This window comes from Oryctolagus cuniculus, chromosome 3 (genome assembly GCF_051225735.1).
Source record: "Oryctolagus cuniculus isolate XC-2025 breed Fujian yellow rabbit chromosome 3, ASM5122573v1, whole genome shotgun sequence".
NCBI classification, from domain to species: Eukaryota; Metazoa; Chordata; class Mammalia; order Lagomorpha; family Leporidae; genus Oryctolagus; species Oryctolagus cuniculus.
In genome coordinates, this window is record NC_142869.1 from 83,418,963 (window position 1) to 83,444,997 (window position 26,035).

Sequence of the window (26,035 nt, forward strand, 5' to 3'; positions counted from 1 at the left end):
TAAATCTTAAGAAATTAAAGTCCAGAACTCTAATTTCTCTAGCCCCAACAGTTAAGACCTAATTTAGAAAGTTACTTGGGTTTAAAGGATAAAGGATATTAGTGCCTTGAAAAATAAACATAAACATGACACTGAAGCAAACTGGCACAGTTTGACAGGTTTTAGAACATTAGCTCACAAAATGAATATACTTGGATTCAGACAAACACACAAATATAGCTTTTATCAAAAGAAGTCACAGAGACAATCCTGCATAATACCTATGTTAACATGTTCACAGTATCTAGGGCTGCTACAGGCCTCGGGTTGCCAGAGTCCTGCCAGAGAAGTCAGCATGGTGAAATATACTGTACAAAGCTGGCGTGCATGCACACACTCTGCAAGGTGGGAGAGACAGAGACACCAATCACCATCGAGATTGTCCTTACTTGCAGACGCACAAGTATCCTGCATGTTCCGATTCTGACTGGTACCTGGAGCGGCTCTACATGCCAGTCATCCCAATGTACTCAGGGATGTAAACACCTTATAATTAGAAAACGTGAAGGCGTCAAGGACGTTAGACAAATTTAAAACACATCCAAAGATTAATTTTTAAAGGCATCAAAGAAATATTTCATTGTAAATTGAAAAAGAGGGTGTACCTGCTCCTTCACAGAAGCTAGAATAGTGGTGGCTGTGGTCTCGGGTTCCATGCCTGGACCAGTGGAGGCAGCTTCCTGGCGGGTCTGTGCTTGCCCCTCCTCCACCAATGAGGCCTGCTCAGGAGCTGGCATTCCTCCTGCAATCAAGCAGGCAAAGGGTTAACACTTGCTTAAGAGCTGCTTCAGGACTCTGAGAAACACAGATGGTTTCTAAAAACTACAGTGGAGGTCCACACACAATGTTCACAACTCCTCACAGACATTAGGTTTCTGCAAAGCAACACCAGGGGGCAAAAGTACAGCTAGTACCATCAAAACTAAAAAAAGGATAAATAATAATAATAGTAACAGTAATAAATACTTAGACAATATTTAAACAACATCATAGCAGGAAATGACATGGGGAGGACTCTAAATCCAAAATATGCTAAGGGCAGGAAGTTATCAAAAGCTTGTGAAATCATTAAATTTTCTAAACAGATAACCAATAGTAAATATGACTAACTTATCAAGAAATGAAATTATAAACACTCCAATTTTCAAAGAAATATATACACAAAAGACATTTACCAACGTTAATGGAAAAAGAAAGAATGCTTTATCAATTCCAGAAGAGATTTATGTAATACCAAAATACAGATTTAAAACTCAAGGAAGGCCTGAAAATAAAGGCCTGCTACCCTTAACAGATACGCAATGCATTAATAACTAGCAACTGAACAGAGACACCCTTGTTGGAGTCTTACAGGTAGCCAGGTTTTCTTAGGGGAACCTGATTATCCAAAGATGACAATAGCTAGGGAGATGGTGTTGAAGAGAGAATCTGTTTTTCAGGCCTTCATCTTGTGACAGAATAGGTTCCTAGCAGGAGAATGAGAGCATCCTTCAGACAGCACATTCAGAGAGGGGTGGGTTTGCCAGGAGTCTTCTTGACCTGATACGGACTGGCTACCATTTTGGAAAATAGCAGGAAAGAAAGCTCACTTAGAATGCTATGAATATTTTTAGTAAGATTTATGTTTCAGTCTCCATGACTTTCTCTGTTAGAGTACCTAGTTTCTATCAGCCTAGTGCCTGGCTTTATATAATCAATGCTCAATCAATGTCTACTGACTAAATGAATGCATGACTGAAGAGTTCTATCCTGCAGTGTCTCATTGGAGTCATTAGGCGAATACCACCAACGCCCAGGAGAACGTATTGCTCAGGGTTCTTAGACAAGGCCATCCTAAGACCATCAATATTTTTCAAAATTCTGAGTTTTTCCAAAATATTACTCAGCTATTGTATTTCAATTTCTTATCAACTAACTTCCACAGTGCTCAATTATATACTCTGATCTGAGGATCCCCTACAATTCCCTTAAATTTCCTTATCACCCTACTGTTTCTTTCAAAAGTAATAACCTGCAAGTAAAAGGAAAATGCTTATACCATCTAAGCTCCTATCTTATTCCTCACCCTCTTGAATTGCACGTGGGTGGAGATAGTCAGGATTCAGGTTTCTGCTGGTGGTACTCCTATTTTGGCAATACTAAAAGGCATAAATGGACAATGGGTGTGATAATTTACTGCGCATGTCTCTCTGATGTCAGCCTCATGAGGGATTCTCACAACTGCTCTACCAAATGAATTCTCTATCACCTATTTTTATGGCACCAAAGAGCCAGATAGACCCTAATTTGCAAGGAGGGTTTTCCTGAGGATGAATGGGAAGGCTTCAGGTTTGTAGGAAATGCATCTAGCAAAAAACCTAAGTGCCCTGCAGCAAGTTTTCACCACTCCGCTTTTCTCATTGGTAAAAATGGGTTTACTAATTATTTTTGCAAAACAACAGAATGATTTTATGACAATCTTTGTCCTTTTGTCTGTGTGGTATGAATATTGAGATATAAAACACTTAAATATCATAAGCTAGATAATATATCTTCTGTTTGAATTTATTAGGGGCTCATTAAAGACAAGATAGGAGTTCTATGAAGAAAACAACTCCACCATCTACTGAGATCCTAGATTAGCATTTAAAGCAAGTAAGTATTTTCTGCCATTGAAAAACTACACACCTTAAAATAAGCAGATGGTTGGAAAGAATAAAAATGTTACCATGCAACAGTTAAACAAATAATGCCAAGAACCAAAAATTTTAAATGTCAAGAGTATAACATCATGAAACTACTAATGTGTGAGAAGAAAAGAAAAGCAAAAATTCAGTGAACAAAGAGAATTTGAGAAAGGGAGAAACATATACCTTTAGGGAAGCAACTATTTAGTAAGCTTATTGGAAACGAGGAATTATGCTGTTTAGAGATTCATAGAATTATATTATTTTAAAATCCATTTGTTTATAAAAGGCAGACATAAAGTTCTGGCTTACTCCCAAATGTTCCCAACAGCTAGGGTTGGGCCAGGTCACAGCCAGGATCCTGGAACTCAATTTGGGTCTCTCACAGGGATGGCAGGACCAGGCACTTGGGCAATCATCTTCTGCCTCCCAAGTGCATTAGCAGGAAGGAAGACTGAAAGCAGAGGCTGTCTCAACCCAAAGCACTACAATATAGGATGTGTGTCCCAAACGGTAGCATAATCTACTGCACTACAATGTCCACTTACAGAATTATATTATTGTAATTATATTATATCCCTGTTATGGTATTACATTTCATTTTAAATGTTTATTTTGATGATTCTGCCTACCCATAATCAGTCAAATCAGATAAGCATTATCTGAGAACCAGTGACTATGTGCTACACATGGTGACAAAGGGATACAGGCATAAGGCAGGGGGTCATTAACCATGAACAGGCTCATTATCTAGCAGAGGCAGTAAAATGTGAATGAGACCAAGTAAAGTACAATGAGATACAAATGATAACTCAATACCATTCAAGTCAACAGAAGAGGTTCAAAAAGCTTGTAAATTTGTAAAGCAAACAACTATGTTAGGAAACCCAGCAGGAGAGGAAAATTTCAAAGGCACGATAACGCTTTATTCTGATTCCTCAAAGGCTAGGACACACTGCAGGCAACTGTGAACACTCACCAGATGAACATGAAGACTACAGAACCCACATATTAGTGAAAGTGAGATATTTCCCCTACCCCTTATCTCTGGAACAGTTTCAAAACACCACAACTAAAAGCAAATGAGGGGGATGCGATAATATTAACTGATAAATTATAAATCTATTAAGGTTATATCTACTTTTCATAATCACAGATCATTTAATGACTTAGAAGGAGTAGGGGCTGGTGCTGCAGTGCAGTGGGTTAAAGCTCTGGCCTAAAGCACCAGCATCCCACATGGGTGCAGGTTCTACTCCTGGCTGCTCCTCTTCCAAACCAGCTCTCTTTTACAGCCAAAGTCCTTGGGCCCCTGCACCTACGTGGGGGCCTGGAAGAAGCTCTTAGCTCCTGACTTCGGATCAGCACAGCCCCAGCCATTACAACCATTTGGGGAGTGAACCAGCGAATGGAAGACTCTCTCTATCTCTGTAACTCTTTCAAATAAATAAAAATAAATCTTAAAAAAGAAGAAGAAATAAAAGAATAAAAGTAAGACTAGAGACACGGGATGATACTATTACTTCATCCTCTTGGCAAGGAAAAAAGCAATGAGACTTCATGTACCAGTGAAAAATTAGGCATTGTGCTTCTCTCAAGTGTCCTCAACTAGCTGGATATGACTGATCACATTTTGGAAACCTCAGAAAACCTGAGAAGTAGGCTGCTGAACCATTTTGGGGTTTCTCCAGAGAAATCATAGAGAATGGAAGATATGCAAAAAGTGGGAAAATGCTATAGCTGCTTCTGGAAAAAACAGAAGGTATAAACTCTGTATTACAAGCTATAGAGCTAGACTATAGATCTTGGGTGAGATTTTTAAAGACAATTTTATCCAAGAGTGATCTATGAGAACCAAAAAGGGGTACAGCAAAGAGAAGTCACATTAAACTAGTCCAATTTCTGTCTTTGGCAGTATAATCATGGAAATGCAGTGTGTCTGAATTCTAGTGAGACATGGATAATATTAGAAGTCTCTAATAATGTTAAAATTCAAATAGAAGTAGGGTTGTTGGAATAAGGGCAACTGCTGCCTCCAACAATCTGCAAATAGATAAATGAAATACATCGCCATATTTAGGTTTCTAATATAAAGGCAGAGAGTTCTGACCTTGATACCATTCTAACCAAAAACCTTAGCCATATGTAAAGAATAAAATGTAAGGCACGCAGTTCTTTCAATAACTAAGAATACTGAACTCACCTGATGATAAAATTAAAATACAAAAATACATTGCTATCTTGTAGCAATAAGCTGCCTAAAAGGGAGACAGAAATTACAGGGGATTTTAAGTTAGCCCAGTGGCACACTAGAGAAAAATTAGGCACTTTAGGTTTAAGAGTGAAATGAATGAACCATGCATGCTGCCCTAAAGCTAATGTGCTCTTACACTGTGTTGATCTAAGTATTTAAGATGATCGGAAGGTAGAAAAGTGAGCATGCAACTCTCTATCAAGCTCCCTGGGACAAACCTAAGTTATGGGTGGCACATTAACAGGTACAGACACAGTGTATCCATTCAAGAGATGATCAGTGAGGTGTTGAAGGAATGGAGCCATTATTTGCAAGCACAGGAACAGAGATGAAGTGGATGACACAACTACTGTTCTTCATGAGCTCAGGGCTTCATGGGAGGCATGAGAAGGCCAATTAATGGAACAGAGAGCAAAAGCATGACCTGAGGAAAAGAAGGCTTACACAGACAAGTAGATGTTGAGAAGTCCACAAAGGACAGCAATGGGCAACCAAATTGGACTTTGTAGGGGACAATCCCAAGATCTACACTAAAAACTCTGGCTTGTAACAAAAGTGCATTATCCTCCATAACTAACATCTTTATATTTTGGATGGCTACATTTTTTCAAAAAACAATTTAAAACTCAGGAAAGTCTTTTGGAGTCAATACTCAAATGTCTGGAATTTCAGTAACTGAATACCTCTGACAGTGGCACTTTCCTCATGAGAGGTCCTCATTCAAAGCCTGGATGACTATGTAGCAAGGATAGTGCAGAAAGGGTGCTATGTGTTAGAATTACACAAATTGGCCGGCGCCGCGGCTCAACAGGCTAATCCTCCACCTTGCGGCGCCGGCACACCGGGTTCTAGTCCCGGTCGGGGCGCCGGATTCTGTCCCGGTTGCCCCTCTTCCAGGCCAGCTCTCTGCTGTGGCCCGGGAGGGCAGTGGAGGATGGCCCAAGTGCTTGGGCCCTGCACTTGCATGGGAGACCAGGAGGAAACACCTGGCTCCTGGCTTCTGATCGGCACAGCGCGCTGGCCGTAGCGGCCATCTGGGGGGTGAACCAACGGAAGGAAGACCTTTCTCTCTCTCACTGTCTAACTCTGCCTGTCAAAAAAAAAAAAAAAAAAAAAAAAAAAAAAAGAAAAGAAATACACAACTTGAAGTCTTCAAAATCTACAGGCTGATACTAGGACAAAACTCCTCCTCTCTGAATTGTGAATGCTCCTCAGCAGTTTCCAGAATGTACTCTACCATATCAGACTGTCTCTGTAAATAAGCATCTAGAAACCAGGAAGCTGTGCTTATTTACTAAGTGAATGGACAATGGAAATCGCAGCACTGGCTCTACTTCTCTTTTTGTTTAATAGTAGAGAGCTCAGAGATGCACTTGTAACCAACTCTTACCTGTGTGGGTACACATATCTACATTCTTGTTTTACTTACCAAATTTCTTCTTGGCCCAGGTCCCTATTTTTCTCATATTGTTGGAATGCATTCTTTTGAGCCTTCTAAAATACGTTTTTGGAGGAAGGCTGATAATGAATAGTCCTGTGTTTTCACTATAATTTTTACTGAAGACAAAAAAGCTTTTCTGTGAAACTGTTAATACTGTGTGTATGAGAGTATACATGTGTTCATATAATATAATATTGAACTATTACTGATCAACATTTTCTGCTCAAGGCTGCAAGCCACTTGTACTCTAGTGTGATTACTGAAGACTTTCTTTGTACATTATGCATATAATACATGGGTACAACTCATGACTCAATCTCTGTAATACTTTTTTTTTAATTTTTTTATTTTTTTAATTTTTTGACAGGCAGAGTGGACAGTAAGAGAGAGAGACAGAGAGAAAGGTCTTCCTTTGCTGTTGGTTCACCCTCCAATGGCCGCCACGGCTGGCGCACCGCGATGATCCGATGGCAGGAGCCAGGTACTTATCCTGGTCTCCCATGGGGTGCAGGGCCCAAGCACTTGGGCCATCCTCCACAGCACTCCCTGGCCACAGCAGAGAGCTGGCCTGGAAGAGGGGCAACCGGGACAGCATCCGGCGCCCTGACCGGGACTAGAACCCAGTGTGCCGGCGCCGCAAGGGGGAGGATTAGCCTACTGAGCCACGGTGCCAGCCCTCTGTAATACTTTTATCAAATATAAAATTAGGGGCCAACGCCGTGGCACTGTTAATGCCCTGGCCTGAAGCACCGGCATCCCATATGGATGCTGGTTCTAGTCCTGGCTGCTCCTCTTCTGATCCAGCTCTCTGCTATTGGCTGGGATAGCAGCAGAAGACGGCCCAAGTCCTCGGGCCCCTGCACCCACATGGGAGACCAGAAGAAGCTCCTGGCTCCTGGCTCCTGGCTTCAGATCGGCGCAGCTCCAGCAGTTGCAGCCATCTGAGGAGTGAACCAGCGGATGGAAGGCCTTTCTCTGTCTCTACCTCTCTCTGTAACTCTTTCAAATAAATAAAATAAATCTTTAAAAAAAATAAAACTAATCCATAAAATCACCTCTCTGCTGAATCCCCAAGATAGGAAATCCATAAAATACTGATCTTTTCTTTTCTCCCTTCTATTTTCTTTTACTAATAACTTTTGGTTGGCCGGCGCCGCGGCTCACTAGGCTAATCTTCCGCCTGCGGCGCCAGTACTCTGAATTCTAGTCCTGGTTGGCATGCTGGATTCTATCCGGGTTGCTCCTCTTCTGGTCCAGCTCTCTGCTGTGGCGCAGGAGGGCAGTGGAGGATGGCCCAGATGCCATCCTTGCACCCACAAGGGAAACCAGGAGGAAGCACCTGGCTCCTGGCTTCGGATCTGCACAGCACACTGGCCGTAGCGGCCATTTCGGGGGTGAACCAACAGAAGGAATACTTTTCTCTCTGTCTCTCTCTCACTGTCTAACTCTGCCTTAAAAAAAAAATAATAACTTTTGGTCAAGTATCTTAGGTATTCTTTGTGTCATCTAATTAGGTAAAACAAGCTTGACTATAGTTATTTTTCCCTTCTGTTTTTAGTTACTTGTCTTACTGTCTGGAGTATAAAATGCATTTTGTGACTTCATTTGGAACACTAGGAAAATGTTACATTGATCAGAATCCCAATTTCAAAATTAATAAAACAATGACACCTAACAAATTAAGGAAAAGTAACATGGACAAAATTAAATTTAAATATTTAAATTTGACTCAAAAATTAGACAGTAGTAATGTAAAATTATTAAAGAAGTATAAAAATTATCTTAACAGTAGAAGTAGAAACTAAGAGTGTCACAATGTAGCAAAGGTAAGGTTCTGTTTCTTTAGTTATATACAGAAGAAAGAAATGAAGTACCATACTGGGGAATTAAGATTATGCCTTAAAAATTAAGCATCTACAGGAGCATATAGAATCTAGTTTAGGATTATAAAAGGAATACTAGATGAAACTTCAAAGCTAAATATTTAAAGTAGTCTGAAAACAGCATTACCAAAAATCTGCAACTGTTTAAGAGAATTAGAGGTAGTTACATACTAGTCTTGTAATCAAGCAGTTCATCCGAAAAATTCAAATTTCTTGGCAAAAATTTGTTTAGAAGAGAGCTATATACCAAATAGCATAGTAATTCTAGAGCCTAATCTATTTATTGTAGTTCAAAAATCAAAAGACCACTGCAAGATAACTGGATACAAAAACAAGTTGTGACTAGGGCCTTTCCAAAAGAAATCAAATGACCAATAATGAGATCCTCAACTTCATTAGTAATTAGAAAAATGAAAATATATATTGAGATGGATTCTCAATAAGCAACCACCAGAATGGCAAAACACTTAATATCAAATTTAGGCCAAGATGTGGAAGAATGGTAGCAATTGCACATTGTTGATGAGAGGTAAACGGGAAACCACCACTTCGTTACACATTTTGGCATTATTTAGTAGAGATGCTAACACTTATATCCCTTAGCCCAGAAGTCTTATTCCTGATTAGGTAGAGACACTTTTGTACTTGTGCATCTGGAAGGAGATGGAAGTATGTTTATGGAACACTCTTTGTAACAGTCACAAAATGTAAAATCCCAAGTGACCATTGACATTAGAATCGATAAATGTGCTGTAGTATATTCATGCAATGTAACTCACCTATAGCAACAAATGAACGAACCACAGTGTTGTAAAGCAAGAATGATTCTTGCCAAAAGTAATGCCAAATGAAAGCAACAAGTTGTAAAAGAACACAAGGAGTGTTATTCCATTTATGTGAAGTTAAAAATTAGGTCAAATGAAACTGACTATTATGGAGACATGCACAGGTAGCAAGGAAATGACTACCACAAACGTGAGACTGGCTAACTCTGGTGGGGAGAGGGCTGGGATGGCAGGGGTACATCATGAGCTGCTGCGGTGCTGGCCTGCTGACATGGATGTGCATTCTTCTGAGTGTGTTTATATTTTATGCATTCTTCTACAGCTTCATTTTTATGAAAAAGTGAAAAGAGTAACAGAAGCAATTTTTGAATGGAATTCAATAGGACTTAATAGCTTAACTACTAACAATTAGCCATTTTTTAAGAAAATTATGCTTCTCTTGTTTTAAAACTATACTAAATATTTTATGTTGCATAAATGCTTATAATAAATTCACTTCAATAAAAAGGAGCCTAAGTTATAAATGCCTTGCCCTTATCCCTGTATAGCACTCGATAATCATTTTTAAAAATAAAACATATGGCTAACATATAACACCAGGATCAACAGGCTCAGTCCTCCCGTGGCATTATATGATATCGATAAGGCCCTTGTAACAACAGGAAACACTGCAAAACTACTACTAAAAAGTACAAATTCTATATTGATAAGCAAGGATTTTTAACCTTTCCTCCAATTATCCTATTCTTAGGGACAGAAAAGAGGGTAAAAAAGGAAATTTCTTTCTAGAAATTACTATAATTTTTCTTTTTCCCTCCCTACCTCCCTCCCTGCCTCCCTCCCTTCCTCCCTTCCTTCCAGATTTGGGATTCTTCATAGTTTACAGATGCTATTAGGTGGGAAAAGGGAGGAGAAGACATGTAAATCATGGTCAATCCAGAGCCGTACCTGGAATAAAGGCAGCATGGAGGTAATCAATATAGAATGAAAGGAAAATTCTGAGGAGGAAAGGACTGCGTTAAGCGGCAAGATGAGCACACATTTCCACTTCTCTGTCTCACAACTCCATGAACTCACGGAAAAGGCATTTACTTTTCGAAGATAAGTAGTCAGTTTAGAAATGTGGAAAATGCCATCACTGCACCACAATGTCTGAAAGAGAAGGGCTGCAGGCCCATGGTTAAGGACCCAGAAGAAAGTAGGACACAAGGGAGGCAAAGGCCTGCCTGGAGCCGGGGGAGCTGTGGACTCAGCCTGGTGGCTATCAGACTCCAGACGCTCAGGCCCACGGGTGCCAAGACCAGTGTGATCACGCGGGGAGAGACAGTGCAGCTAGGTGGTCAGCCCTGCTCTGCAAGCATTCTGCTAGAGGTAAAGAAAGTGATTCAGACACGGCAGGCCTCAGCCAGTCCCCGGAGGGACCAAGCTCCCTCAACAGAAGAAAGGAAAGTGGAACAGCTAGAACTAATAACCTAGGTGTTTAAATTGGAAACTGTGTGGAGCGAAGAGATGAATAGCAAAATGAATTTTACACAAAAGAGTATTTTCTAAGAGTGATCTAAGTAATTCTCTCAGGGAACAAAGAGAGAACAGTTTGAGGACTGGCAATCCGATCCAGAAGTGATATTTATTTACTCTGACTTCAGGGAAAAGAGAAAAATACACTAAGAGACATAAGAAAAAAAATTTCCCAGAGCTAAAACCAGTAATTTAATGTGGGACAATACATAAAAAAAAAATAAAGCAAACTATATCTAAATCAACCCACTGAAATTTCTAGACTCCAAGAATAAAAGATTATAAATGTTACTACAGAGGAAAAAAGAACAAGAATCAGTTTTGCATCTTCCCAATTATAGTAGATACAGCAATAGCTGCCAACTTCTGACCAAAAATTGTGATTCAGCATCAAGGCAAGAGAGGGTGTCTGGCCTGGCAGTAAAGACATTGGTTACTTAGGACACGTGCATCCCATCCCAGAGTACCTGGCTGTGATCTCTACCTACAGCTCCAGACTCTAACTTCCTGCTAGGGTGTACCCTTGGAGGCAGTGAGTGGCGGCTGAAGTAATCGGGTTCCTGTCACTCAAGTGAGGAGACTTGGACTGAGTTCCTTGCTCCTGGCCTTAGGCTGGCTCAGCCCCAGCCATTGTGGGCATTTGGAGAGTGAACCAGCAGAAGGGATCGTGGTCGTTGTCTGTCTCTCTCTCTCTCTCTGCTTTTCAGTAAATGAAGTAAAAGAAAAACAAAGATGAAGGGAAAACAAAGGCATTTTAAGGGCATAATAGGATTCAGGGAATTTGCTTCAACAATCTGTAAAAATAGTTCTGCAACTAAGTAACAAATAATGACAGAAGAAGCAGTGCTAACCCCCTAATTTGGGAAAATTGAAGACTAAATCTTAAATAAAGTCCACCTGGTAACATGAAAGACGCGAGGAACTCACGAGGCTAATAAAACTGCCCTGGTGCTCTTATTTAACTCAAGTAGGAGAACTACACAGAGTTACTGCAGGTGATCGCCTCTGCTGCTCCTCTCAGAACAGGCAGTGTCCACTGTACCACCCCTTGAATCTGTGATTTGCTTTGACCACACAATGTGGCAGATGTGACTTTGTCAACAGCCAAAGCTAAATCTTAAAGAGGCATGGCAGCTTCTTTTGGAATCCTGAGATCTCGCTAAAGTTAGGGGGCTCAGAATTAAAAGGTACAGCGAAGGTCAGTGATGTCCATTCTTGCCAAGACCTTAGAACCAGCAGGACAGGCCATCTTAGACAATCATGCCCCGTCTGGGTCACCAGCTGGGTACAGCTATCCACCCAAACCATAGAACCACCTCCTTGTCAACTTAGAATGCTGAGAAATAAAATAAGCGCTGCTGTTTGAGTCAGTGACATTTAGGATGACTTGTCACAGAATGAGTAACACTACCCAATACAGCCATCAGGACAAGACATGATGATGAAGTAAAAAACATGACTTACAGTACATATCATTAATTAGAAAATTAAATCTCATGTGAATAATTTTAATTTATTTAATGCAGTATTGATTTCCCACTATAAACTAGGTACTACTTGATGTACAAAGTTAAGACTTTGACTTCCCATCCAATTTTTGGTAAAACAAGACAAATCCCAAAAAAACCATAGTAAAACACAATTTAGATAAAGGAGGAACTAAGAGCTGAAATACAGATGGCAGGTGGCTGAAGAAGGGTTTCAATAGCTGTGCATAAATATGGACACTATCCCAGGTGGAGCAGAAGGACATAGGTGGGTAAAAACCCACTATCATGTATAAATTAATTATATCAAGACTTTTTATATCAAAATTTGCTTTAGGTTCCACAGATTTCCAAGAACCTCCTTAGATTGTTGCTTTATATCATTGGTAATTAAGGGGATGGTAAGCCATATCAAACCTCAATCTGTTTAAATAAGCAATTTGTTTTCATCATTAGTTTTTCATATCAAATTCTAGTGTTAACAAGATTAAAGACTAATGAAATCACTAGCACAGCACATATGGGCATTTAGAAGTATGCTAATTTATATAGGAATCACTGGAGGCAATAAAAACAAAGTAAAATTGTTTAATTAAAGACTTGGGCATTTAATAGTATATAAAAGGCCAATTAAAAATAAGAAAAGTATATAATCTGGTAACAACTTACTATCTTATGTAGTAGTTACACTTCTAGCTCAAGACATTGGTTTTTCTTTCTACATGGATTAGCTAAATGATTTTTCAGTGTCTTGGGAGTTATAATGGACTGTCTGGTCAATCATAACTTAGAAGAATTCCACATTAGAGTTCTATAAATAACTCATCTGTGTTGGTAAAGATTCAATTTAAAATCTAAAACCCTCCAAGTTTTACTCCAAGTAAAACTCTTCAAGGGACCACTGCCATCATCTCAAAGCAAGGTTCCTTTGGGAAGCTGGGGAATGCTGCCAAGCACATCTCCTCTTGAAAACCACTAATAATCTTGTTATTGAAAAGTATGACCTGTGTGCCAGGTGCATTGAAAGTATCTTGGACTTGCAAGAAATGCAGAATTTAAGTCCTGTCCCAGGCCTACTGAATCAGACTCTTATGTGGTGAGGATCCCTGGTGTTATGTGTACACCTTCAAGCTTTAGGAGCATTGGTGTGGAGTGTAGGAAAGATTCTCAGAAAGCGTAAAATAAGGGACTATGTTTAAGCTCATCTAACTCAACATCTCACCACTTACAGACTTCCATCTTTCTTAAGGATCACCTATTAACATTCTGAAGAACATACTTTGGGAAATTCCACAATGTAATGATCATTAGTGAGCAAATGTAGCTAGAAAGATATTGTTTCATCCTTCACAATTAAAATTAGGCTCTTCGCAGCTTTTCCAATGATATCCGTGTATTAAAAGAAAACATTCATTAAATACTTTTAAGAAAACGGTATAAAAATTTTAGGCTCTTTTCCCTAAAGATTCCTGCCAACAAAATTAAGCATGAAATTTTTTTGGTGTAAGATAGGTACCAATTTTTTAAAAGGTGAGGTAGTAAGTGGACAAATAAATGATTTTCTAGAAAAAGAACTCAGCCTGCCCAGGACAGCTTCAAGTTTTAATCATTTTTTTCATGCAAGTTTCAGGAATATTCATGTGTAGGTATATGGTATACACTGGTACTTTGGGCAGATCAACTCATTTGGGAGAGATAACAATTTGCCTAAGACATACTATCTAACGCAAATGCTAATCTCTAAGTTGCTTTACTGGAAAAGTCAACAGTTTTGAACTGGAATATGATCAAAATCACCAATTTTATACATGTTTAAAGTCTCTGAATAATGTTGACTTAAGCAATGATGCAGCTAATGCTTTAGAAATTTTAAACAAGCTCTTTAGAGCAAAAGCGAAAATCCTAGATTGAGGAAGACATTTGAAAAATGGACTGTCGATGAACAGTTGTGATAACATCCTTCCTTTCTGTCCTTTTCCTTAGCAAGCTAAAGTTGGAAGAATGATAGTTCTCTTTCAGTGCCCTTCATTTAGTCAAGGTTCCGCGTGTTTAATACAACGTATTTTGTTTCAAGGAGCCAAGCAGATTCTCACAGTCACAACCTCCAAGCAGAGTTTTGAAGAAAAAAAAATCATCCATTACAGACAGAATTTCCAGAACTTTGTTGGTCACAGATGGAGCATGCAGCAGTTTACACTGTAACATCCTATTCACTTTTCTATATACCCCAACCACACACATTAGATTCAGTGAAGGCAGGATCACCAGTGTATCTCAAGGATCACCACAGCATCTCAAGGGAAGTAAAAACAAAGATGAACAAAAATTCTTTGTTTTTACTGAAAAAAGATGTAGGTACCAGGTGGTGTTGGCCATTAAGATGCTGAAAAAGTTCACAATCTAGCAGTAAGGGAGGTACTACAAATAGTATGAAAAATGCAACAGAAAGATGAATAACTCATACCCCAGAAGCGAGAAGAGACATCAGCTTCTTACGAAGGAAGATAGTCATCAAGGAAGAAGAGAGTTATTATGAATGCACAGAGGTAAGAAATTTGAGTGTGTTGTTTGCAGAGAATGCCAGCAATCTAAAAAGGAATGCAGTAGGGCCAGGTGGAAGAAAAAAAGAAGAAGAAGAGAATTCTGGAGATGAGAGGGAGAAAGAAACATGAGGACAGGGAAAGAAATGGATTATCTGCACAGTCTTTCATACTGCCTTAGACAGTGGTGAAAGCTGAGGCAGAATTTGACCCAGTGAGGTTCCATGGCCCCAGTGAATGTGGTACTATGACCTGGAGTTGGAGAACACTGATAAGGAGTTAAAGGAGAGTAAGAGCTAGATGCTGTCAATTGGAGGGTCTGGGGCAAGCATCTGGAATGCACAAGAGCTGGGAGCCACATGTGGGGGAAAGAAGACCTCAGAGAGAACAAATCTTTAGGGATCTGCAAGAGAAGACAATCCTGAGAGATTCTATGATCCATAATCCTGGGAAACCTTGATCTTCACTGTCCACGTAGACCACTTCAGGAGACTACAGAGAAGTCCTGGGTACTACCACCATCTTGGCTTCAATGTCCTCATGGGGGCATCCAGATGCAATGAGGAACTGCCTCCAGGAGACGAATATTAGAGATAACAATAAAGTAAGGATAGGATTGGCCACAGTGCAAAGAAAGTAAAACTTAATAAATGCATCCCCCCTCAGGAGCTCTATAAACTCTAAAACTATAATCAAGGAATGGAATTTACTACCCAGACCAGAATGCGATTATGATCCAGTTTGAGAGGTTGCCATTGGAACTCCTGCACTGGAAAGTGAAAAACGGGAGATTATAGGGAGTTGGCTCTCTGGGACAGAGAGGCTCAAGAAAAGAAATCTCTCTTCATCTTTGACAGGATTCTAGATTCACCATGGCAACAGTTACCCTGGCCAAACACAGATATTTTGGCAATTATGAACTACTAAATTAGTGTTTGGTTTATCTATTGCTCCTAATTCTGAGAATGGGAAAACAGAAGATGCTCAGGACCTCAGTGACTTTAAAGCTCTAGGCTGGGGGCCACGCTGTGGCGCAGTAGGGTGGCACCAGCACCTGTGGCACCAGTATCCCATATGAGTGCCGGTTTGTGTCCTGGCTGCTCCTCTTCCAATCCAGTTCTCTGCTTACGGCGGGGAAAACAGTGGAAGATGGCCCAAGTGCCAGGGGTACCATATGGGAGACCTGGAGGCAGCTCCTAGCTCCTGGCTTCGGATCAGCTCAGCTCCACTGTTGGGGCCATTTGCAGAGTGAACCAGCAGATGGAAGATCTCTCTCTGTCTCTTCTCTGTAACTCTGCCTCTCAAATATATAAATAAATCTTTAAAAAATAAATAAATAAAGTTTGGGGCTGGGATTCCAGAGAAGCCTTGTTGCTACCCCTAGTTAGTCTCCCCACACAGTACTAAAGAGTCTCCACTCCAGCTGAGTGCAGACTCTTTCCAATTCAGAAACTCAAGAAACTGTTAACACAAAACCAGTACAAACGAGCAGATTGGTCTGCATGAGTAACATAACATCCATCTGACCAGTCTACAGCATGATGGAAAAAAGTCACATACTTATTCAAAAAGCAGAAGGCTACAGCTGATGGGGTAAGCACCCCTGCCAAGTGGACGCACCACAGCTTGTTGGTCAGAACTCACTCTAGTGGACAGCGCTGCTGCTGAGGGCTGTGTTACCTGCCAACCAGGCCCTGAACCTGTGCCACTGCTGCGCTGTTGCTGTGCTCATGCACTCCACTGTCACTGCAAGCACGGTCCCTGAACTACATTCTTTCAATATATGCTGACTGGAATCGCCTTTTGCATAATGGTGCCTTAATTCAGGAATATCATGCATGTCTAATAATCTGTCTAAAAATTGTGCATTCACAAGACAGTGCCTTTAAGTTTCATCTAGAGTGCAAACCATTTCAAAACCAAGAACCAGTAAAACTTTGTACAACATTCAATCCAATACCCAGAAGCTGCTCAAGCAATCATCCCTACTTTGTACATTTAAAAATATAGCCTGTCTTCATTAAAATCATGCTGTTTGTGTATTTTTTTAGTTTAGTCACCCAAGAGCACAGATGCAGACAAATAAAATACATAAGAATATAGAACTGTCTTCAAATTTAAGCTAAGCAACCTTGAAAATGCCACTAGAAAAGAAGATTCATAATTCATATCAGACCATTTATACTAGCATCAATACTACCTATCTTTATGACTAAATATGATTTACTTGGGAGTTTTTTTTTTTTCCTTAAGTATGCAACAGGACTGATTCAGAATGGCATATCTTTTGGAACTAGCTTACATTTGTAAGTGTTCCTACCTCTCATATGCAAAGTTTAACCCCCAGGTCATGGTCAGAGAATAGGTTTCTGTTTGAAAACATGTACAAAAATACAACTGCAAAACAAACATGTCACTTTGAAAATGTCTTCCTAACTGGTTGGTTGGTTTCTCTCTTTCTGAGTCAGTCTCTCTCCCTCTCTCTCCCTCTCCTCTCTCTGATAATACAATTTGTCACTGCTTTCCAGATGGAAATTCAGTCAGGTAACATGACTGAGAAAACGAATTTAACAAATAACAGATTTACTGTTTCAAAGTTCAAGTAAATTCTCTAATTTATTCATTTCTTTCAAATGAGGGGGGCACATTTGTTCATTTGGAGTACTGGCAAATTATAGCATCAATAAAATTGTGTGTCTTAAATTAACAAAAAGCAGAAGATAAAGAGTGGCCATTGAAAGGCACTGGAAAAAGGCTCTGTGCCCCGCAGTGAGGCACTCTGAGGGCTCCAGCATGTGACCTGCAGGCCCCTCTGCCCACATCATTTGAAGCACTCTTCTCTCACTTCACTTGGATCCACGGCGGCCTTTCCTTACCACTTTGCAGTCTTTAGGGACAATAGGAATAGTGCTGGCCTTTAAGAATGAAGAACAGTGAGAGAAAGGTGGGACTTACAGTAGGAAAGATCACTAAAGAAATCAGAGGCAAAAGTCAGGTGGCAATGTGCAAGCGGTCTGTGTATCGCTTATTTGCATTCTTGCTGGCAGCTGTAGCCTCTCCATAGAGGTGTACTCTGAGCCTTCCATCAGCTGCTGGCCTGCAGAAGTGGGCTCAGCCCCTCCACGCCAGCCCTTTCCCAGCTCCAGCCCTGTGGCTGCCCCTGTCAAGTCCACAAGCTGCTGTAAAACTGTGGGCACGGCCTCCTGAGTTACCAAGTCATGTTTGCCTTCTACACAAGGATGGTTTGTGATTCATCCTTAAGAAGACATTCGTCAGGCCGGCGCCACGGCTCAACAGGCTAATCCTCCGCCTGCAGCGCTGGCACACTGGGTTCTAGTCCTGATCGAGACGCCGGATTCTGTCCGGGCTGCCCCTCTTCCAGGCCAGCTCTCTGCTGTGGCCAGGGAGGGCAGTGGAGGATGGCCCAAGTGCTTGGGCCCTGCACCCCATGGGAGACCAGGAGAAGCACCTGGCTCCTGCCATTGGATCAGCGCGGTGCACCGGCCGCAGCGCGCTGGCCGCGGCAGCCATTGGAGGGTGAACCAACAGTAAAGGAAGACCTTTCTCTCTGTCTCTCTCTCTCACTGTCCACTCTGTCAAAAAAAAAGGACGACATTCTTCAATGCATTCTGGAATCACCTTTTTATTGGAGGGTGAGTTGGGGGTGACTCAATGCTCATTTTCCCCCACTTGGTTTTTGCTGGCTCATTTATTTAGATTTAAGTTTGTTGAAACTAGGATCCCTGTCTTCTAGGTCTGTAATTTCTATGGTGTCTCATACACGTGCTAAGGTATTTAATAAAATGCCTGTTGACAGAACTAGTTTTACTATTTGAGGAAATGAAAATAGAAACTGGCACTATACTGATGCATTTATGAGCAAATGTTTAATACATTAGCTCACTCACATTCTGACACAAGGAACCACTGAATAACCTGCTTCCTTACTGAAGTCTTTTGTTTATTAGCTGGAACTAAAAATGTCAGAAAGAATCAGATTTCAGTTCTAATCTTCCTAGTTGGGTAACTTGTTTCTTTATAGGTGAGGGTTTTGAATTCCTTGAGGGAAGAATTTAGGAAAATAACCACAAGTCAAGGAAGCTGCATTCCATTACTGCGAGATAACACAACCTATGTCGCAATGGGGCCACACCAGTATTTCTAAATTCTCAGTTGAAGACCTGGTATAGAACTAAAAATTAAAAGTGTACTTCTGGGGCCAGCGCTGTGGTGGCAGAGGTTAAAGCCCTGGCCTAAAGCACTGGCATCCCATGTGGGCGCCAGTTCTTGTCCTGGCTGCTCCTCTTCATCCAGCTCTCTGCTGTGGCCTGGGATAGCAGTAGAGGATAGCACAAGTCCTTGGGTCCCTGCACCCATGTGGGAGACCTGGAAGAGACTCCTGGCTTTGGAGTGGTGCAGCTCCAGCCATTGTTGCTGTCTGGGGAGTGAACCAGTGAATGGAAGACATCTCTTTCTCGCTCGTTCTACCTTTCTCTGTAACTCTATCTTTCAAAGTAATAAAATAATTATTTAAAAAAAAGTACTTGTAATGTGACCCTGTAATTCAGAGGTATAAATTCTAGCAGTAATCTGGAAAAGTGTTATCAAATTTTTGATTATGTTTCAATATACCAAAACATCACCTGTTCATATTAAATGAGAAATAAAATGAAAAAACTGCTGCCAAACATATAGATATCTGAGCCCTAACTTAGTGATAGAGCCAAAGCAGCAATTGGCAATTCTAAAACAGTGTGGTAGAATACCTCAATGATTTAACTATGTTTATATTTGTTAGTTAAAACTTTTTTCTTTTTTTTTCCTTAACACTATATTTACTTGGAGTGCAAAGATAACTTCAGCCTACCAAACTGAATTGAAGACAAACTGATTAATCAGAATCTAAGTCAGTGTGACAAAATAAAATCTCAAAAACTAAATATTGCGTTCAAAATACTATGTGCAAAATATTCTTTATCTATTGTATCATTTTAATTCTTGAGGTCTGAGAACTTACTTTTTTTAAAATCCAAAATGCAAAAACTATAATTTGAAGTTCACTGAAAAATATTTTCTCTTGGATACTGAAGAAAATCAATCTAATACCTTCTGAAAGGTGGAACATTCACCAACAAAGTATAGCATTACAGAGTATAAATAAGTAATGATTAATAAATATTTAGAACCCTGGCAGTACAAAGAGAACACATGTTAAATGATTCTCCACAGACACCCTGGAATCTCTCTACAATTAAAGTAATGGTACAAAGAGAAAATGTTGACGTCCCCTCCAGTACCATCTGTCCACACAGAAGTATGTATGCTTACAACTCACAAGAATTCCTACAACATATAGTCTGGAACATCAGAGGAACCATGATAAATAAGACATTTAACGGTTGGGAAGGATGGAACAAGTTGGCACTCTGATTGAGTAGAAAAACTGAAAAAGGCAATCTGCTCATTTTATAGCCCAGGAATCCTTTCCTCTTTCTGTGCCACTACTAACTACTCTAAGAATAGCTGGATCTCCCAAGATCAATTTTCTACCTATGTTTCAATTAGAAATGGTACCGGATCCATGTTAGAATTACCTATGGAACTAGAATTGCTTAGGAAGTATACTGGCATCTTTATATTTTCAATGAGTTACAGAGTTTTTTTCTACATAGCAGTTCACATTCATGGGAAGTCTATAGAATCCAAGACCCCAAACACCACTTTCTGTCAGACTGCTTAATACATCTCTCTTCACTGGATATCTATGAGAGCAACAGAAGAAGTTTAAGCAATATATCAGTGTTACCCTCAGTAATCTGATGGTCACAAAAGACTGAAAAATACTTTATTAACCCAAAAAAAGCCAATATGATGTGCCGTTTTGAGACCTGCAATTTATTCCCTCAAGAAAGTAGAGTCTTTGAAGTGGGGGGAAGTTAAGCAAGGGACTGAGCTGGGAAAGTGTCAGATGAAACATGGATGGGAGACTTAGCCAGGCTAGTCTCAGGTTGCCCATGACTGAGTCCCAGTTTCATGGTATTCTGTTCACCTCCTCCACTGCGATATCTAAGCCAGCTAGCTTTCAACTTACCTTCGACTAACAGCTGCCATGAGTAGCTACTGAAATTACATCACAACAAAGCCTTCATATTAACAGCATGAACTCATCTTTGTATCTTGGCAGTGGTCTGTCATAGAGAAACATCTCTCTAGACCCCAATTCATGTATCTTCATTTGGTATGGAGCAATGTATTTGCACCACTGCAAAATACATCGAGCAAAAGAAATATACAGACTGCAAAACTACCCAAATAATGTATATGTCACCTTGGCCTTCAGAGCAAAAAAGTAAATAAATAAAAGAACAAAAACAATCAGTGGCTGGTCTGTTGATATGGGGAATCATTTGAATCCTTCCCACCCCTTCTTCCTAGAAATCCACACCATTACTTATAGGAAACACAAGTAGTAGCAGCAACCTAAAGAACTTTAAAAAAAAAAAAAACTGTGAACAGAATATGGTATATTTAGAAAACAAAAATTATTTTTGAAACCACTTTTGAAACATCTTTCCTGGTGAAAAAGCAAATATTTTTACCTGCAGTTGACTTGCCCATCCACACTGAAAATGTACAAGATAAAATTACATCTACATGGCCGGCGCCTTGGTTCACTAGGCTAATCCTCCGCCTTGCGGCGCCGGCACACCGGGTTCTAGTCCCGGTCGGGACGCCGGATTCTGTCCCGGTTGCTCCTCTTCCAGGCCAGCTCTCTGCTGTGGCCAGGGAGGGCAGTGGAGGATGGCCCAAGTAGTTGCCAGCTGCAGCATGCCGGCCGCAGAGGCCATTGGAGGGTGAACCAACGGCAAAGGGAGACCTTTCTCTCTGTCTCTCTCACTGTCCACTCTGCCTGTCCAAAAAAAAAAAAAAAAATTACATCTACATGAACTTTATGACAAATTTTCATATAACAATTTAGTCAGAAGGAATGGGGGAAGTTGCATTTTAATGTTCTTTTCCCATTATCTTAAGAATTCTAGAATATTCTAATTAATAAAATGTTATTTAAAGATTAAAAATGATCACACAGAATTACAAATTGTGAAGAGATAATTGCGATACTTCTTGACCAGACTTCAAAAATATTTAACACAGTAGAAATTGGTTTATCACCAAGGAAGCACTTGTGCCAAAAATAAGATTAGTCAAGAAGCACTTCTATCAGAAAGCCCTAAGGTTACTACAAACACTTTTGTGGGTAAATTATAGGGTAATAAAATATGTTTGAGGACTGAAAAAACAAAAAACAGCTTCAAACAACTCTGGAAATTAGAAGCACCTTGGAGATTATCTTGTTGAATGGTTTGCCAAATTCTTTTTTTTCTTCAATACTTCTTCTAAACAATGCTGCGAGAAACACCAACATATAAAAACTCAAAAACAAAACTTGCTCCTCCTTCAGTCTCCTCAACCACAACCAGCATGGAGGCTCTCCAAAGCTTGTAGGAAGGTCCTTCAACACCAAGCATCGCCCTGCAGATAAAGTGCCGTGAATAGCACTTACGCCAGGACACTACTTGCCCAGAGTCTCACTCATGGCTCTGCTGGTTCCTAACTGCTCCTTCCACTGCAGTGTGCAACCAACACAACAGAAATACTATTCTACAAGAAATGTGAATCACTTTCCACATAACTCAAAAGTATTTTCTACATATTACATATCTTTCTTTTTAAAATTCACATTTCATAGTATAGCTCGAAGAAAAAAAGTTCAGACATGTTCCAATGTTTTTCTTTATGTTTCAAAATGGACACTGTTGAAGCTCACAGGTGAAGGAAGTGCCATCTGTGTATCTGAGAGATCCTACTCTCGAGGGATTCTGCTGTTGGAGAGGTGGCTCAACAACACTTTTCCAGTCCTTTCTCCCTGTCCCTGTACTTCTACGGGACAGAAGCAGTCTGCCTCTTCTCTACCCACCGCTGCACCTGCTATTCCAGACCCTGGCATGCCTAGCTCTTCCTTACACCTCCTTCTGCTAAGTCACCTTACCTAAGAGGCATTCCTTGACCTTGACCCACTCCTTCTCAGCCACCTGGAGGCCTTTTTCCCTGCACTGACCCTTTCTTTTCAATCTAAATGTTTATCATCATCCCCCCTCACCTCAACCATAAACTACATGAGCACAGAACAGACTTAGTTCAGTATCTATCCAAACCAACAGGTATTTAAGCCTAGGCCTCAGTGACACACCCTGCTTGACTCCAGATTTTCCTGAAGCTCCAGGAGTTCCTGGGGAAGGTGTCTGGTTTTCCTGGTAGATCTGTATTTGTGGGAGGTAGACAGGTAAAATCTTAACACTTTGATGATCACTGCTAGGATATTCACTTTAGAACTTGAGCTCTGAGTTCAGTTTCAATTTTCATGACTTCTAGCCAGATACGCAAACTCAGCATGTCTACAGCTGAATAGTCATCCTGGAACTGCAGTTACAGAGTACTTTTCTTATCTGTGTCTTATCCCGTTCTAAACAGTTATCTAATTCAGTCTTATGATATCCTTGTGAAGTATGCAGGAACCATATGCAATGATTTTAGAAACTACAGTCCATGACACCACACTGGTCAGAGCTGGGACAAGAATGGAACTTTCTCTTCATTCCCACCTCAAAACACTACTAAGCATTTCTGTCCATTTTGTCCTGTTGTAAGAAGTATCTTTGTGAAGACTGCTATGAACAGTGAGTTTAACAATCTACCATAACTCATTTGTTCAATGGACAACCACCAGAAGCACAGACCACACATCACTGAAATCACACTGAAATAACTACAAAATGTTATTCACAGAAACATTCAACGTGTGGGGGGACTCCTATAACAAACTTTTTTCGAAAAGCAATACCAGGGAATTGGAGGCTCCTCTGAATTTGTAAGGACAGAAAAAATAATATTTAATTTGTTATACTCTTACATTCCAGATAGTTAGAAGGGCACGAGGCCAGCTTGAGTAAATGAACCCAAATCATTCCCAGAATAACCTTAAGTACTACCTATTCCAGTAAATAATTAAGTACCACTAACAAGAGGAAAGTAAACGCTTAATTTTATGCTTAACTTATCTCTTACTCTTACTAGAAGAAAGGCTAAATTGTCAGGGAAATAACTGTCCTTCAGACTACAAGCATGAGAGAAAAAGAAACAGTAAAGATCAATAAACCAGATAACTCAGATATTCAAAGATGGATCAGCTGAGTTTTCCAGGATTAAATGTGGGGGAAAAGGGGAATGAGGTGCTTGTTCATTTGTCCATTCTAACATTTACTGAGCAGCCATTATATACAAGGCATTGGGCCATGTACTGACTTCATTATACTAATGCAAAGTGGGTAGTATAAAATCACTGGCAATGCACCATTCACCACTGTGCAAATTATTAAAGAAAAGTCGTAAATGTGTATTTGGTCATTTACCAAGTAGTATCAGTCATACTGTCAGCACCATATACATTTCAATGAAAGAAAGTAAAATGCAATATCCTGAGAACAGCAAAAAAGAGAATATAGTAAAAAGCAACTTGAATAATTTTGTGAAGCATAAAATCTAGGGAAAACCTTTTTTTATGTTCTATTCTATCTCAAACTCCTTGGGTTTGCAAATCACACTAAATCACTATTTGTAAGAAATCCTAAACCAGTGGTTCTCAAAGTGTGGTCCAGCAGTCTCAGCAATATCCCAGACGTGCTGAGTCAGAGCTCTACATGTAGGGGCAGGCAAGCTGCTTAACAATCCAGACAGGTGATTTCGATTTAGAGTAAAGGTTGCGCACCACTGACCTAAAGTAGCAAATCACAAGTTAATATAAACAAAGTGATTTAGGGGCTGGCCTTGTGCTGCAGCAAATTAAGCCACTGCCTGTGATGCCACAATCCCTTACAAGCATGCTCCACTTCCAATCCAGCTCCCTGTGAAAGCACCAGGGAAGGCAGTGGAAGATGGTCTAAGCACTTGGGCTCCTGCCACTGATAGACAGGGATAGAGTTCCTAGCTCCAGGTTTTGGCCTGGTCTGGTCCCAGCCAATGAGGTCATTTGGGCAATGAACCAGGGGAATGGAAGGTTTCTCTCTAATTTTCAAATAAATAAATAAAAATGTGTTTTAATAACTGTGCACATAAAAATGAAAATACAGCTTGAGTTTGAATTTATGGGAAACTTTAAACGTTTAAAATCTCTTAACTATAGGAATGTTACACTTAATTTTAGACTCTCAGTAATTAACTCAAAATAATTTACTTTATTGAGCTTGGGATTAAAAATATTTCTATGTAAATGAATCGTAAAAACTTTGCCCAGCTACTAGGATTCCCAATAACAAAATATGAGACTTAAAATACTTGGAAGGTCCAATATTTTAAGATAAAATTTCAATGAAAAATCAAGATCTTAATTTTCAAAAGCACAATCTGGAAACTGCAAGTGTATCCCCACTTTAAGAAAATATTATTTGATAAAATATGAATATATACATGAGAATATAATTTAATTTTAAAAAACTAATCTTTGCTTTACAAAATTACTCCTGGGATTATTTTTAGTAGCAATTTTCCTTAGTCAGCCATTAAAGTATTTGTTTATAAATTATCAAATTATTTTTTAATCCTAGGAGAGGGAGAAAATTAGAAGCAAAAGGAGAATCAAGGGAATCAGCACAGCTGAAGTGTTACTCAGCTACCAATTAAGTATGAAACAAATTGAAAATAATTCATGAGTGAAATTTCTTTTGATGGCTCTCCTATGAAGGTTGACATGCACCTATGAACTATCAGAAGAAGAGTAAGCAGAGTTAACAACTTGAATACTGCTGACATCATCTGACAAATGTTGCTTCCAGGAGCTTTTCCAAATTTTTTCACATGTGTTACGGCTCAAACTTTTAATTAGGCTGAAGAATTCCTGCAAGGGGAGGTTCTGACTGGATTTATGCAAAGCAGATGTGGATAGCAAAGCTAGGCGAGGTATATGACAAGCTTCTTACCATGGATTCCCACAGCATTCTTAAATATATAAATAGAAGACCACAGAGCAGAAAGTCTCAAGGATTTGTGCCAAAAGTTTATTTTAAAACAGAGAGATCTTACTATTCTTTGCTTTTATGAATGTCTACTTTTATTCTTATAAAAGCCATCTCTAACATACTGTAGAAGTTGTACCAAATGTAAGCACACATTCTGCAGCACCATCAGCTCCAATTACGTATGAACCACGTTTTGTCCATCTGCCCCAAATGCATTCAAGCATTTCCCTAAAAGGCAGCAGTGCCTTCACAACATTTCAGAAAAGAGTAGTTGGGCAGCAGGATAGGACCAGAAAAAAGGCAGCAGCAATAGTTCAAGTAGAGATGACTTCAGCAGTTCTCATGGAAGG

At 39.9% G+C, this 26,035-nt stretch overlaps 1 protein-coding gene across 40 annotated transcripts in view; it reads right to left on the minus strand.

Moving 5' to 3' along the window:
- PKP4 (plakophilin 4) overlaps nucleotides 1–26,035 on the minus strand; it is a 257,836-nt gene that overhangs the window by 183,733 nt on the left and 48,068 nt on the right. For 30 of the 40 annotated variants that reach the window (XM_070070834.2, XM_017342867.4, XM_051849505.3 and 27 more), the window contains exon 2: nucleotides 645–781. In XM_070070834.2, the coding sequence (XP_069926935.1) occupies nucleotides 645–776 (132 nt within the window). In that variant the 5' untranslated portion in view covers nucleotides 777–781. Of the gene's footprint in view, nucleotides 1–428; nucleotides 526–644; nucleotides 782–26,035 lie in introns of all 40 variants that reach the window. The other 10 variants (XM_089328305.1, XM_070070840.2, XM_089328303.1 and 7 more) reach the window with 1 other exon arrangement.